The sequence below is a fragment of the Dendrobium catenatum genome, unplaced genomic scaffold (assembly GCF_001605985.2).
Source record: "Dendrobium catenatum unplaced genomic scaffold, ASM160598v2 fragScaff_scaffold_624, whole genome shotgun sequence".
Taxonomy (NCBI): Eukaryota; Viridiplantae; Streptophyta; class Magnoliopsida; order Asparagales; family Orchidaceae; genus Dendrobium; species Dendrobium catenatum.
In genome coordinates, this window is record NW_021319086.1 from 1,152,773 (window position 1) to 1,166,708 (window position 13,936).

General features: G+C 34.9%; 1 protein-coding gene across 1 annotated transcript; it reads right to left on the reverse strand.

Annotated features, from left to right (window-relative positions):
• Window positions 1–3,158: 3,158 nt before the first annotated feature.
• On the reverse strand, window positions 3,159–13,245 carry LOC110113686 (CBL-interacting protein kinase 5). The gene is made up of 2 exons (XM_020846354.2): window positions 12,757–13,245; window positions 3,159–4,415 (listed from the first exon to the last, which is right to left on the reverse strand). The coding sequence occupies exons 1-2, from the start codon at window positions 13,063–13,065 to the stop codon at window positions 3,384–3,386; spliced, it is 1,341 nt and encodes a 446-aa protein (XP_020702013.1). The 5' UTR covers window positions 13,066–13,245; the 3' UTR covers window positions 3,159–3,383.
• Window positions 13,246–13,936: the final 691 nt, after the last annotated feature.

The window sequence follows — 13,936 nt, forward strand, 5'->3', positions numbered from 1 at the left end:
TATCATGGATGATTAGAAGAAAATTATGGTTTTCACCTTGGATAATAAGGGATCGTCCTATGAAATGTAATAGATCATTTAGTATGATTTAAGTAGATCATCCCTATACGATATGATTGAGTAATCTAACCATAATTATAGGATTAATTTAGGCATGATTGTCATAAATCATCCAGGATGATGCATGTCATCCTGTACGATTAAAATAAAATTTGAAAATTAAAATATTACATAAATTATGATTTGTGGCTATTTTTCACAATCTAAACTGATCATCTTGTATGATACTAATCAGACATTATGATTTGCTTAATCACTCTTAATTTTCAGGAATGCCCTAAAAAGGATTTTTGTTTTTAACTTATAATCTAGTATGATTAAAATCATCCTATATGATTAGGCAGGTCAAAAAAATAGAAATTTCTCTAACTCACCAAATCACTCCCCTTGAGTGTATGTGTGTGTAAAAGGTTACTTAGCTTGAGATCCACCAGATACATGTCTTGACTCAAAAAAGATAAAAAATACATTGAAATTGAAATTATAGATAGACTCAACCATAGTATACCTGATCTTTAGTTTATTAGCGTTACAAGTGAACTTGTGGACCTGAAAGGTTAGTGAGAAGGGAAAACAAAATAGATATGCAAGAATAGCAGTAGTAAACTAACAATAATGTTTGTTATCATCAAAATAACTATACATGGAACCAGATTTACAATAGAGATTTCATAAATTATGACCATTTATGCAAATTATCTTGTTAAGTAAATTGGTAGATTTTGAACATGAAAATCTATGCTAGTTATTTTCATTATTATCATGTGAAAATGTTAGCGCCTTAATATCGTAGCAAATGTTGTTATGTGCTTCACATATAAATTTGCAAGTATTGTTACTTCATGTTATACATCTAAATCATTCATACATCTTCATATTATTTCATTTTGTATAACATGGTGAAAAGGAGGTTTGAAGGGAATTGAAGGCAGTATATGTGAGATGATATGGTTATGTGGAATTATTGTCTTCCCTTTATCCTTATGAAATATGAGACATAAATGTAGAGTTATAAGCAGGACTATCAGTATGTATGACAGATGAGAGATAAATGTGAAATTATTATCCTCCATTTGTTATTATAAAAGATGAGAGATAAATGTAGAGTTATAAGTAGGCTTATCCTCCATCTGCATGTGTGATGGATGAAGATGAATGTGGAGCTATAATTAAGCTTGTGGATAGAGAAAAAGGAATTTGGAGAAATTGATTTTCATTCTTACATTGCATAAATCATGCAAATATGAATCATTAAAATCATGTTATGTGAGCCATTATAAGAAATAAGCAATCTTCATAGTGAGTTAAGCAATAATAGTGTTATACTAGATTCTATAATAAAATGAGAGAATGTACAATGTGAAACTAATATGACAGAATGATATGAAAACTCTAATGACAGAAATATTCTCTACTATAAGTTGTGTTATATGTAATGGATGCCATTTTTATATGATGAACATGTTCACTAAAATATTTATTCACGCATTATGAAAAATCTAATGATAGAAATGTTCTCTACTATAAGTCACGTTATATGTAATGGATGACATTTTTATATGATGTACATGTTCACTAAAATATTTATATATGCATTGTTTCTTCTTCATATATGATGAATTTTGATGCAAGTTATTATAGAATATAAATTGAATGTTTTCATGAGTTTTTAGTGGTATTTTTAGCAATACAATTGCTCACTGTAGTTGTTGGCTTACATTTCCGAAAAAGGGAAAGAAGTTATTGGATAGATTCAAATAAATGATATCGTATCAGCATGTAAATTTGTTGTTTTATGTTTATTCCACTTAATCCTGTAATAGATGTTATTTTTTGGATGTGGAATGTTAAAAGGGTTTTACAATAGCAAATTTGTAATATGAACTATTTTGGATAGAATAAAAATATGATATTATTATATTTATCTTTCTTTAGTGTCTCTATATAAAACGAAATTTTTGGTCCTATTATTAATACATCGATCGAGATTATGAGTCATCACAGGTTGCGTCATCACGACGAGGGAAATGGGTCATGTAACCCTAAAAAAGACGACAAAATCCAAGCAAAATTTATACTTTGGGCGTTAAGCATTACTACACCTTTGTGTTTATTTCTCATGGCAATGCTTGTATCATCAAAGAGAGTAGACCTAAATAAATATAGAATGAGTTTGATAAAGTCAAGATAAAAGATCATATAGAAATTAATAATTGTTGGGGAGAAGAGAAGATGGACATGAAAATCCTCCCACCAATGATCAGGTTGAGGGCGGATGGACTACAAGGGATGAAAAAAATAAAAAGGAATCTCACCTTCATAATGAACAGAAATGTCATGTTATCCTAAGAGAGAAGAGGCAAACCCTACCTGATATTATAATTTAAACTTCTTTAAATTACTAGCCCCCCTTAGATCTGATCTTATGATGTTGTTTGTATAGGTTGCACATAATAGACCTAAAAAAATAGAAAATAATAGAAATGAAATCAGGATCAAATATAAGGAAATTAAAATTGAGAATACATGACAATTCGAAAATATATTAATAAAATTAGGGTGTCAATATTTGGCACGACACAAAAATCCAATCCTAATTCGACCCGAAAATTTTAGGTTCAAGTCAACTCAAACCTGAAATGGGTCAGGTTCGGGTGAGGAATTTCAACCTATTTATAAAACTGGGTCAGGTTCGGGTTGTGTCGAAAATTCGAAATCAACATGATTTAATACATTTTTAATTAATTTAGGATGATTTTAAAATATTATAATGAAATAAGTAAATATTTTTTTTCAAAAAATAATAAATCATGATACCCAAATTGAATTTCTTTTAAATTGACTGATGTAAATCTTATCATAATTCGATTTAGGTTTAAAAAAATCGAATTAAATAAAAAAATTTATAGTAAAACATATCTGAAGTGGGTGGAGTTCGGGTTGATCCGGACCCGAAGTAGATCGGGTTTGAGTTCGAAAAATCGGGTCGAATAGTGCCAGGTCAGTTCCGGATTGGACCCGAACTCGACCCGCGACTCAATTTTAAGAGCCCTAAATAAAATGGTAAGACATACTAATGGCTAGTATAATAATAATGATAATAATAATAATAATAATAACAATATAATAAGCATAGGATATCATTCAGGTCGTGTTGATACACATTTGACACAAGTTTTATCACAAAGATCCGATAGAAGTCCTTTCTCACTGCCCATTATTATTCATGGACTGCTAATTGACAATTAAAAAAAAAAAAGTAATATGGTCCATCAAACAGCAGATAGAAACATCCGTCCATGAAGAACTTGGTCTCCTCAAGCTCATCGTGAGTTAGCAGCGATAGGCGGGCTGCTCGCAGAGGCGCCGGCGAAGTTCTGCTGCTCCACATCCCCACCTTGCTGCCAAGCCCAAACAATGTCCTGCAACGACGGCTTCAACCCCTTATCACAGAACTGCTGGAACTCAAGCGTATCCCCTGCGGACTTCTTCACCTCAACAAAATGAAAAGACGGGGTCACCTCAAATATCTCCGCATCAATCGCCAACAGTCCCTTCCTCCCTTCCTTTCTCCCTTCTAATTTCACCTTCCCATCCTTCTTACTCACCCTAAAACTCCCCGTCTGCGCAATCTCCTCCAACCTTGACACAATCGCAGCCGCCGGCTTCTGAGTCGTAAACCTCGCCTCCGCCGCAATTCCCCTCTTCCCACACCCTTCAAACAACCCCGACAAATCAAACCCCTTTGACAACGATATGATATCAAATGCATTTAGACTGGTTGGTTTCATCGAGAAAGCCGCGTCCACGACACCCGCCGGGTCGTCGTTCGCTTCGACCGGCTTAAGCCCCTTCTTAAACCAGGGGGATTCGACGAGTTTAGGGATTGTGATGCGGGTATTAGGGTTAGGATCAAGGAGGCGGACAATTAGCTTGCGGGCATCGGGAGGGAACCAATTAGGGCATCGGAAGTCGGCTTTTGACATTTTGCGGTACATTACCATGAGATTGGAGTCGTGGAAAGGGAGGAATCCGGCGAGGAGGACGAAGAGAATAATGCCGCACGACCAGATGTCGGCTTTGGGGCCATCGTAGCCGCGTTTGTTGATGACTTCCGGGGCGACGTAGGCGGGGGTGCCGCAGGTGGTGTGGAGTAGGCCGTCCTGACGGCGATTGTCGACGAGGGCGCTGAGGCCGAAGTCGGTGATTTTGAGGTCGCCATTTTCATCAAGGAGAAGGTTTTCGGGTTTTAGGTCGCGGTGGTAGACGCCGCGGCTGTGGCAGAAGTCGACGGCGCTGATTATTTGCTGAAAGTAGCGTCGAGCTGCGTCCTCCTTGAGCCGGCCGCGGGCGATCTGAAGGCAAAAATATGATAAGGTTTTTTTTTTTTTTTTTTTTTTTTTTTAAGTTATAAAAAACGAGAGAGAGAGAGAGTTATATTTTAAAATAAATATAATAGTTATAATATTTAAATTTAAACTTTTTATGTTATAAAATAATTTTTGTACCGGCCTATTTTTCAAGTTTTCAAATATTTAAAGTTTAAAAAATATCTATTAAATTTTTTAAATTTCAAAATTATAAAAAATATGTATTAAAATTTTAATAGTTATATATATTAAATATTAAGTGTTGAATTATTTTTCTATATAAGCTAAAAAAATTATATTTCTTAAAATAAATATAATAGTTATAATAATTCATAATTAATTTTATTAAAATTTAAAATAATAATTCCACAGTTACTTAAAAAATTAAATTAATTAAAAAAAATCAAAATTATATATATATTAATAACTTTAAAATTTTAATATTAAAATTTAAGTAATTAAATACTATTAAATTTTAATATATATTTTTTATAACTTTGAAATTTGAAAAACTTTTAATGATATTTGTAATCAATTTAAAATTTGGAAAACTTTAAATCCTTTATAGGCAGTACAAAAAATAATATGATAATTTATAATTTATTTAAAATAAAATATGCATTTTCATTGAGGTAATTTAAAACAAAAAATGGCATAATTAAATATAAAATCTATTACTTGCACATAAACCAGAAAAAAAAATTGTATCAAGATATTTTGATGTAAAATATATGATAATTGATATATCATAAAAAAATTATATTGATCGGGCACGAATCTCAAGACAAAATAAAGTTGGAAATTTCAAAAAGTAAATAGGAGACCATCTAAACTCCAATTTCAGCAAACTTAAAGTCGAATTGAATGTTTCGAAAATACAAACCCAACGACATCAAATTCGACTCAATTCGAGCCCAAATGTGTCCAAATCAAAGACACGAAATGCATTCAGAAGGTTCAAATCATAATTTGGATTCCCAAATATTTTTCAAACATGAAATGCTTATAGTCAAATCAAACGGCTTGATGAGAAGAATCTAACGAGCTCAATATCATCAAATTCTAATATCATTAAGACATTCAAATGTCCAAAAAATAGTCCATGGTCGAAGGATTCAACATCGAGTATCCATTCAAACCACTCCCAATTTTTTTTTGATCTTCATCCTATTTCGACCACCGATCGACTCTAAATTTCCGCCCATCGCAGGATTTCTTCATGCGTCATACTTCCTTCTATCGATGGACTTCTACCCGACACCGATCTTCCGCCTATCGTTGGAATACTGCCCAATGCCAGATTTCTTCCAAACGCCAGACTTCTGTTTGTCGTTGGACTTCTACTTGACACTGAACTTTTGCCCGTCATTGGACCCAACCATTGCAAGACTTATGACCGTCATCAATCTTTCGTCGGACTTCTACCCAATGTCGAACTTCTGTAAGTCACCAAATTTTTATATAACACTGGACTTCCGCCATCAACGATCGATTCGACATCCATCGTCCGCTGACTATGGTCCTTCCAACCTCTGTTGTTAGACAACGGTCTTTGTAACTTCCGTCGCCCACCTACTATGGTCCTTTTGACCTTCATCACTCGTCGACAACGATCCTGCCGACCTGTGTCGCTAGAAAATGTTTCTTCTGACCTCAGCCGCCCACGGACTAGGACCCTTCTGACCTCTGTCGCCAGACAATGATCCTTCGGACCTCTCTCGCCTTCCAACTATGGTCTTTTCGACTTCCGTCACTAGATAATGTTCTTTCTGACCTCCCTACCAGGTATAGTCCTTCCGACCAAACAAACACATCAATAGTGATTCTTCCTATTTCCACCATGTAATACACTCCATATGATGTATATTTGTTACATTAAGCTAAGGCCTTCCCCCCAATGAAGAGCCACATTTGTAATCAATTGCAAATACTAGTGAATTCATTCAAACTGGGCTAGACCCCATGATTTTCCACCATTTTTAGGGGTTTTCTACGAAAAATCTTGGTGTCTCTTATAAATGTTGCAACCTCTCTTTTATCTGTATGCATGCTATATCTTCATATAAACTTAAGACAATTAAATTTTTTACTTCTCTAACATCATGAATATTCAAGGACGCAACAATTTGGCATCATATGTAGGAACATTGTTCCAAATTAGGGGGGTAATTTTTGCTCCAACCTCAAAAGATCATTCGTGTTAACGTCCTGGTATCAGTTATTATTGCATCAATTTCATGTGGATTAAATATAGACTGGGAGCAACCTTGACTATAGCCATGGTCAAGAGGATTCCTCCAACTCTTCTAATATCCCAGATAATATATTAGGATCATAAAACTTCTAGCAAATGCAATGTTACTTCAATAAATTTCAAACTTTATATAGCCCATATCTAAACTTTTACTCTTTTGGCAATGTCTTAATTTAGACTTCAAAAAGACAGTAACGATCTAAAGATATATTATTTTTTCTCATTTGAATCGAGATACACATGGCATTTACCCTCTCCCAATCAAGGAAAAATCAATCCAAGGGGTATTTAATTTGACCTCTTCCACATAGGTTAATGTCATCAAGCAATACTCTAATATACAACCTTAAATAGGTCATACATCCATGGTGAATTCTTTCAACCTCTTTCACATAGGTTAACGTCATCGAGAAGTACTCTAACAAACAATCTTGGATAGGTTATACATCATTGGAGGATTCTCTCGACCTCTTCTATATATGTTAACATTATTGAGTAGTGCTCTGACATAAAATCTCAGATAGGTCATAATCCTTGACGGATTTTCTTAACCTCTTCTACATAGATTAATATCATCGAGGAGTGTTGTGACATACAACCTCGGATAGGTCATTCATTCTTATTGAATTCTCTCGACCTCTTCCATATAGGTTAATATCATTGAGCAATACTCTGACATACAACCTCGGATAGGTCTTACATCATTGTCAGATTTTTTAGACCTCTTTCATATAGGTTAACATCATTAAGTGATACTCTGATATAAAACTTCATATAAGTCATACATCCTTAGCGGATTCTCTCAACCTCTTCCATATAAGTTAACATCATCGAGTGGTGCTCTGACATACAATCTCGAATAGGTCATACATCATTGGTGGATTTTTTTGATCTCTTTCATATAGGTTAACATCATCAAGCATCACTCTAACATTCAATCAAGTCATACATCCTTGGTGGATTCTCTTGATCTTTTCCTTAAACGTTAACGTCATTGACCGATGCTCTGACATACAACCTTAGATATGTCATATATCCTTAGTAGATTCTCTCGACCTCATCCATATATATTAACGTCATTGAGTAGTGCTCTGACATACAATCTTAGATAGGTCATACATTCTTGGTGGATTCTTTTAACCTCTTCCTTATTGGTTAATATTATCGAGCAATGCTCTCATATAAAGCCTCAAATTGGTCATATATCCTTGGTGGATTCTCTTGCCATCTTTAAGAAAGGTAAATATCATCGAGCAATGCTCTGGATAGACAACTTTCTCTCTAAAAAAAATTTATGAAAGTAAGTGGTTAATAAAATCATCACTTATATAAAAATCTTAGCAGGCTAAAAAGTCTTAAAAAGCACAAGAGGTAATATGTCAAAAATAATCTTAAATAGTGGAAAGCTTATGTTGCAACTCGGGCTTCTGAGTTTATGATTTTGATGATAACAAATAATAGTAATTAATCTTTTATTTCTCATAGTATTTGTAGTGCATATTTGTTTGTATGTTTACTAATATTTTAGGTATATTATGCATATTTCTTTGAATATTTAAGACTCAAGATTGTGTATAATTGCTAATATTAAATGAGTCTATAATTTTTATTTTTTGAATCAAGCCTTGTAATAATGCATGTTAGTTTGTTGATCCTGCACACACATAGAGGAAGCAAAAAATGTTTTTAAATATTTTAATTTTTTTGTACATCATATTATACGATCTAGTGTAACAAAAATTAATTAAAATATTTTATTTTACTAATTTTTTTAATATAACTAATCGTACTGTACGATCTGTTATAATTATAAAGCCTTCCATCCATTAAATTAGGCAAAAATTTGAATTTGAAAAGTTGTTCTAATCGTACTGTATGATCATGATAGTACTATACGATGTTTAAAAAATTGCCTAATTTAATCTTATGATTAGTTAATCAAAATGACTTAATTTTGATATTTTGATCGTACTGTACGAACTGGATCATAATGTACGATCAATAGAGATGATCTTGGCCATCCCATGCTTCATCCTAGATGAATTCTTTTTTTTTGAACTGTTCGCACAACACATCGTACAATACGAACATGCAATTGAACTATTTGTATAGTACTAACTGGACATCCTACAATACTAATAGGTCAATTTCTGCACATCGTACTGGATGATCTTGCGATCATACTGTACGATCTTTGATGGCTGAATTAAGTTTTTTACGATTTTTTGAGCCCTCTATTTAAGCACTCTCATAAGACTTTATAAGAGTTTTTGGTAGCCATTGAAGCTTCATTTTTATGGAGAAAAATTGGAGAGAGAACTTGAAAGGGAGAGAGAAAAGGGTGGAGTTTGAGAGAGGGAGAAGATCCTTGGAGGGGGTTTCAAGAGTGTGTGAAGGAGATTTCACACGGTTGCTTCGACGATCTTGCATCTCAACCATCAGATTCAAGGTTCGTCTTGAGGAAAGTTTTAGGAAGAAGAAGATCTCTTTGGTGTTAAAGAACCCAGCTCATCCGCCGCACCGGGAAAGATGGAAGTGATTTTGTAAGGGCTTCTCTGCCTTGCCGAGGGAAAAAAAGCGAATCACTAAAGGCTTAGTGTAATACTCGGAGGGTGCCTCCAGGGGGTGGACATAGGTCATGGTTTGACCGAACCACTATAAATCAGTGTGTTCTTTGCTTTATTATTTCTGCACTTTATTTCTACATTCATTTTTATTGTGATTAATTGTATGGGTGAAATTGATAATTTATCTTTTTATCATGAATGTAATTCACTTCTGCATAAAGTAATAAAAAGATATTTATTCTCATTAAAGAAGCTTTTAATCATCCAATTCACCCCCCTCTTGGTGCATCTCTTAATTTTCAGCTTCTACTATAAAAAGAAAAGCACAATAGAGGAAAAAGGAAGGAGGAGAAAGCTCCTTCTATATAAAAGGGGCACTGAAGCTTAATAGGGGATGTCGTCTATCTTAGAAAGCTGTAGGCCTTTAATGTAAGAAGAAGAACACATGAGAAGAAAAAAAAAGGAGAAGAAAGCTACTTCTATATAAAAGAGGGCCATGAAAGCTTAATAGGGGATGCCTCCTATCTTAGATAGTAAAATGTCTATAATGTAAGAAGAATATCAGATGAGAAGAAAAAAGAAAGGAGGGGAAAGCTCCTTTTATACAAAAGAGGGTCATTGATGCTTGATAGGAAATGCCATCTATCTCAAATAATGGAATACCTCTAGTATAAGAATAAAGCCAAAGGAAAAGAGAATGGAATGAGAAAAAATTTCCTTCTACACAAAAGAGGAGCACTGAAATTTGATAGGGGATGCCGTGTATCTCAAACAGTGAAAATGCCTCTAATATAAGAGGAATACCATAATAGAAGAAAAAGGAAGACGAAAAATTCTAACTTTTACACAAGAGAGATGTACTAAATTTGAGTAGGGGATGCCACTAATAAAAAATAAAGGAAGAACTCAACTGTAAGAAAGTTAAAGGGAGAAGGGAGAACAGAGAAAGGTATAATTTTTCCCTTGCCCCAAAGGTAGTATTTATAATACAAAAATGGGGGAAAATAATTTGAAAATTGGGGGGAAATTTCACTCCCATTTTGTTAAAAGTTTTTTAAAATTTCTTCTAGAATTTTCTACAGATGTTTTGGGCCAAAATGTGGAATTTTTGAAATACTTAAAAAAAATGCAAGCATGCCCCACTTGAAAAAAAAAAATAGTGGACCTGCAAAAAAAAAAAAAAAAGGTGGATGGGGCAGCAAGGCCAACCCCATTATTTTAACAATTGGCAGCTATACCACCTCTAAAAAAAGTTAAAAAATTTAAGCGCAACTAGTGGTAACTGTCAGCTGGTTATAACTATATGACACCCAAACGTGAGTGCCTTTTTGTGTGCGGACACCGATCGGTTCAGCCGCCAAGACTTGTACGGATCTATTTTTTGGCCCGAAAAGTCAAAATCAGGCATTTTTATGATCATCGGAATCATTTTTCAATGTTTCAAACTCAATTTTGATACTTTTTGAGCTCAACGAAGCCTTTATAAGTAATTTCGGACACTTAAATATTTTAGTATGGCAAATTGCATCCAAAAATTGCCCCAAAAATATGACACATTTTTTTGGACTTTTAGAGTTTTAACGTCGGAAAATATGGGGCAAAAAATATATTACCAAAAAATTATCTTGATTGGACACAAATCTCGACCATCTGAACTCTAATTTCAATACACTTATGGTCGAACAGGACGTTTCGAAAATACAAACCTAACGACACCAAATTCAACTCAATCTGAGCCCAAATTGGATCTAAATCAAAGACCTGAAACACATTTTGAAGGTTCAAATCATATTTTGGATTATAAAACTATTTCAAAACATAACATGCTTATAGTCGAATTGAGCGGTTTGACGAGAAAAATCCAACGAGCTCAAGATCATCAAATTATGATATCATTAAGATATATAAATGTCTAGTAAACGATCCACAATCGTGGGATCCAACATCGGCCGTCCTTTCAAATCACTCTCAATTTATCATTGATCTTCCTTCTATTTAGTACAATGCCACTCTCATAAAACTATAAGTGTACGCCTCATTTCTCATGAGGGGGGGAGCAAGGAGCAGGAAGGGAGTCCAAGAAAGAAGAGAAAGAAGAGTTCTCTTGCCACCAGACTCCTTCTCGACCACCTCCCAGCCACCGATCGACTCCAGATTTTCGTCCTTCGCCAGATTTCTACCCAATGCCAGACTTCCGTCCGTCAATGTACTACTACCCGACACTAAAATTCCATATATCATCGGACTCTTACCATACCCCAGATTTATACCAAGCATCGAACCTCTGTCCATCGTCGGACTTTCATCAGATTTCTACCTGTCGCCAAACTTTTGTCAGACTTCTACACTATGTTGAACTTCCACCTGTCCGCAGACTTCTATCCATCATTGTACTTTTGTCAAACTTCTATCGGATGTCAAACTCCGCTGGTCACCAGATTTCTACCCGTCACATGGCTTCCATCCGTTAACAGTCCTTCCGACCTTTGTCACCTGCTGACTACGGTCCTTTCGACATCCATCACCAGAAAATGGACTTTATGACCCCCGTCTCCTGCCGACTACCGTCCTTCAGACCTTAGTCGCCTGCTGATTACGGTCCTTCCAACCTCTGTCGCTAGACAAGGATCCTTTCGATCTCCATCTCCAGTCGAGTATAGTCCTTTTGACCTCCATCACTAGATAGTGGTCTTTATAACCTCAGTCGCCCATCGACTACGATCCTTCTAGCCTCTATCGTCGGCCGACTACGATCCTTCTGACCTGCGTCGCTAGAAAATAACCCTTCCAACCTCCGTCGCCTGCCGACTATGATCTTTTCGACCTCCATGGCTAGACAAAGTTCTTTCTTGCCTCTGTCGCCTACCAACTATGGTCCTTCCGACCAAACGAACACATCAACTGTGATTCTTCCTGTTTCCACCATGTAACACACTTTGTATGATGTATATTTGTTACATCAAGCTAAGACCTTCCCCCTAATGAAGGGCATCATTTGTAATCAACTACAAACACTAATGGATTCATTCAAACTAGGCTAGACCTCGTGATTTTTCTCCCTAATCAAAGGTTTTCCACGTAAAAGAATCTTGGTGTCTCTTATAAATGTTGCACCCTCTCTTTTTATCTGTATACATGCTGGATCTTCGTACAAAGCTAAAACATTAAAATTTATACTTCTCTACTTATGTGAATATCCGAGGACACAACAAGAATAGACTTTAAAGTCTTTTCAATTTATATTGAGGTTAGTATTGCTTAAGATATCTCAAAATAAATAAATAAATATTGAGCCTAATCTGATGTATTTCGGGATAGTTAACATAATTATTTTCACGTAAATACCCCTTAAAAATACTTTTTGATTATTAAAAGTAAATAATAAATATTTCATTTTATTTTTTTTTTATCTTTAATATTTATTACCTTATATTAATTTCGTTGCCGCATTCCTACCTCAATAGAGAGAGAGAGAGAGAGAGAGAGAGAGAGAGAAAAGGCCAACCTTGTTGAAGAGCTCGCCCCCACGAACATACTCCATGGCAAAATAAATTTTGGTCTTACTCGCCATCACCTCGTAGAGCTGCACAACATTGGGGTGTCGCACCAGTCTCATAACCGAGATTTCCCTCTTAATCTGCTCAATCATCCCCACCCTCAATACCTTCTCCTTTTCAATTACCTTAATAGCAACGCTCTGCCCCGTCGTCAGGCTCCGTGCAAAGTACACCTTCGCAAAGGTTCCCTGCCCGAGCAGCCTCCCCATCTCATACCGCCGCATCAATATCCAATCTCCCTTCTTCTCTGTCGTCATAGTTACCGGCTAATTCATCTGCAATGAAACTCACAGAAGGGCTTTGCTGTTGAACAGTGAAGAGGAAGCATGAGATGGGTTTCGCATTGTCGTCGGGGAAGAGAGGAGGAATGCGGATGGAGAGGAAAGAGGAGTTAAGGTTAGGAATAGCGGTTCATTTATGGCCAAGGAGTAAATGATGGTTGGGCACGTTCAAAGATAGTATGGATGCTAGTTGTACTCATATGATTTGCTATTTATGGGCTTTGGTTTTTTTTTTTTCTTTTTTTCTTAGTTTTAGATTAAAAAAATGTTAAAACAATATTCTCCTGTTGATTAAGGTGATATATATATATATATATAATCATGTAAAGTTATGTTCTGTAAAAATGGCAAATTTAAGAGGACTAGAGTGGCCCTCCAAAAATTTTAAGATTACTTTTTTTATGAAATGTATTTTTATTCATATAAATATAATTTTAATTAAAAAAAAAATAAAGTGTGCTCCCTCTAAAATTTAAGGGTCCATGGTTATAGATATCATTTCAAAAATATTAATGATATTTTTAAATTAGTCAATTAGTGCTTGTAATATTGTCTTGATTTGACATGAATCTCGAGGCATGTTTGAGTTAAAAAAATTTAAAATTAAATTCAGGATCATATGAACTCTTATTTTAGCAACATTAAGTTGAACTGAACGTCTTAATGAGATGAATCCTACAACACCAAAATTAGTGTACTTCAGGCCCAAATGGATCTAAATCAAATGTTTGAAGTATTTTATATGACTAAATTATCTCTAAATGTGGCATGCTTATAACTGAATCGAGTGGCCCAATGAGAAAAATCCAATAAGCCCAAGATGGCTTGATTATGATATCATTTAAGC